General features: G+C 76.6%; 1 protein-coding gene across 1 annotated transcript in view; it reads right to left on the reverse strand.

Annotated features, from left to right (window-relative positions):
* XPA (XPA, DNA damage recognition and repair factor) overlaps positions 1 to 474 on the reverse strand; it is a gene marked incomplete at its 5' end in the record, with an annotated part of 12124 nt that extends 11650 nt beyond the window's left edge. The window contains 2 exon segments of the mRNA XM_035309971.1: positions 77 to 317; positions 319 to 474. Coding sequence (XP_035165862.1) covers positions 77 to 317; positions 319 to 474 — 397 coding nt within the window.
* Positions 475 to 1046: the final 572 nt, after the last annotated feature.

The following is a 1046-nucleotide window of genomic DNA, read 5'->3' on the forward strand; positions in this document are numbered from 1 at the left end:
CCCCGGAGCCCCCTCAGCCCCCCCATCCCGCTCCGTGGGGGCCGGCTCCCCGCCCGCCCCGTCTCCTCCGTCCGACCTGCGGCAGGGTAGGGCCGTGCCGCCAGCCGCGCCTGCCGCAGTGCCAGCGCCCGCTGCCGGTTCCGCTCCATCTTGGCCAGCGCCGCCGCCGAAAGGGGCGGCCGCTCCTCGCCGGCCTCCGCGCTCCGAGCCTCCCCAGCCCCCGCGGGGGCCTCGCCCGCCATGGCGGTGCGGGGATCGGCCGGGCTGCGCTGGGCGCGGAGCTCCCCCCGCTCCGTCAGCGGCCGGCTCGCCCTTCCCCTCGCCGAGCCGCCGCCGCACTGCGCCTGCGCACAGAAGGAGGCGGGGGAGGGGACCGGAGGGGCGAGGCCCCCCCTCCTTGCGCAGGCGCGCGGCGCGCGGCCCCGCCCACGCGGGCGCCCCCTCCCCCTCCCCCCCTCTCCGTCCCGCCGCCGCGCGGGGGGGGGAGGGAAAAGGGAGGGGGAGGGGAAGGGATGGGGGGGGGGGGGGGGGGGGCCTCCCGGGGCGGGGGCTGCGGCCTGCGTGGCGCCGGGCGGGGAGGGCGGGGGTGCCCGGCCCGGCCCGGCCCGGCCCGGCCCGGCCCGGCCCGAGGGGGGCTCCGTTGTGTGGGGGAGGGGAGGGGGAGAGGCGAGGCGGGAAGCGGCGGTGGGGGAGGGGAGCCCATGACCCTGCGATTTCCCCGCGCGCGCCTTTTCGAGCGCTTTCTGCACCAACCCCCCCCCCCCCTCACACACACCTCACGCCACCCCTCCCCTCCCCTCCTCCCATCCCCCCGGCCGGGCTTGGGCAATACGGTTCTAAAAAAAAATATATTATTGAATTAATAAAATAAATAGAGAATTAAATAAGAGCCGTACCCAGCTAATGACCCTTTTGTCCTCAGAGCACCACACGGGCCTCGCCCCGCTCCCAAGATGGAGGGCGGCGCTGCCCCGGCCCGGCCGTGACGGGGCGGGAGGCCCCCGGCGCCGCCAGGCCTCAGCCCACCCCCCTCACACACACACCGG

Source organism: Oxyura jamaicensis, chromosome Z (assembly GCF_011077185.1).
Source record: "Oxyura jamaicensis isolate SHBP4307 breed ruddy duck chromosome Z, BPBGC_Ojam_1.0, whole genome shotgun sequence".
Lineage (NCBI taxonomy): Eukaryota > Metazoa > Chordata > Aves > Anseriformes > Anatidae > Oxyura > Oxyura jamaicensis.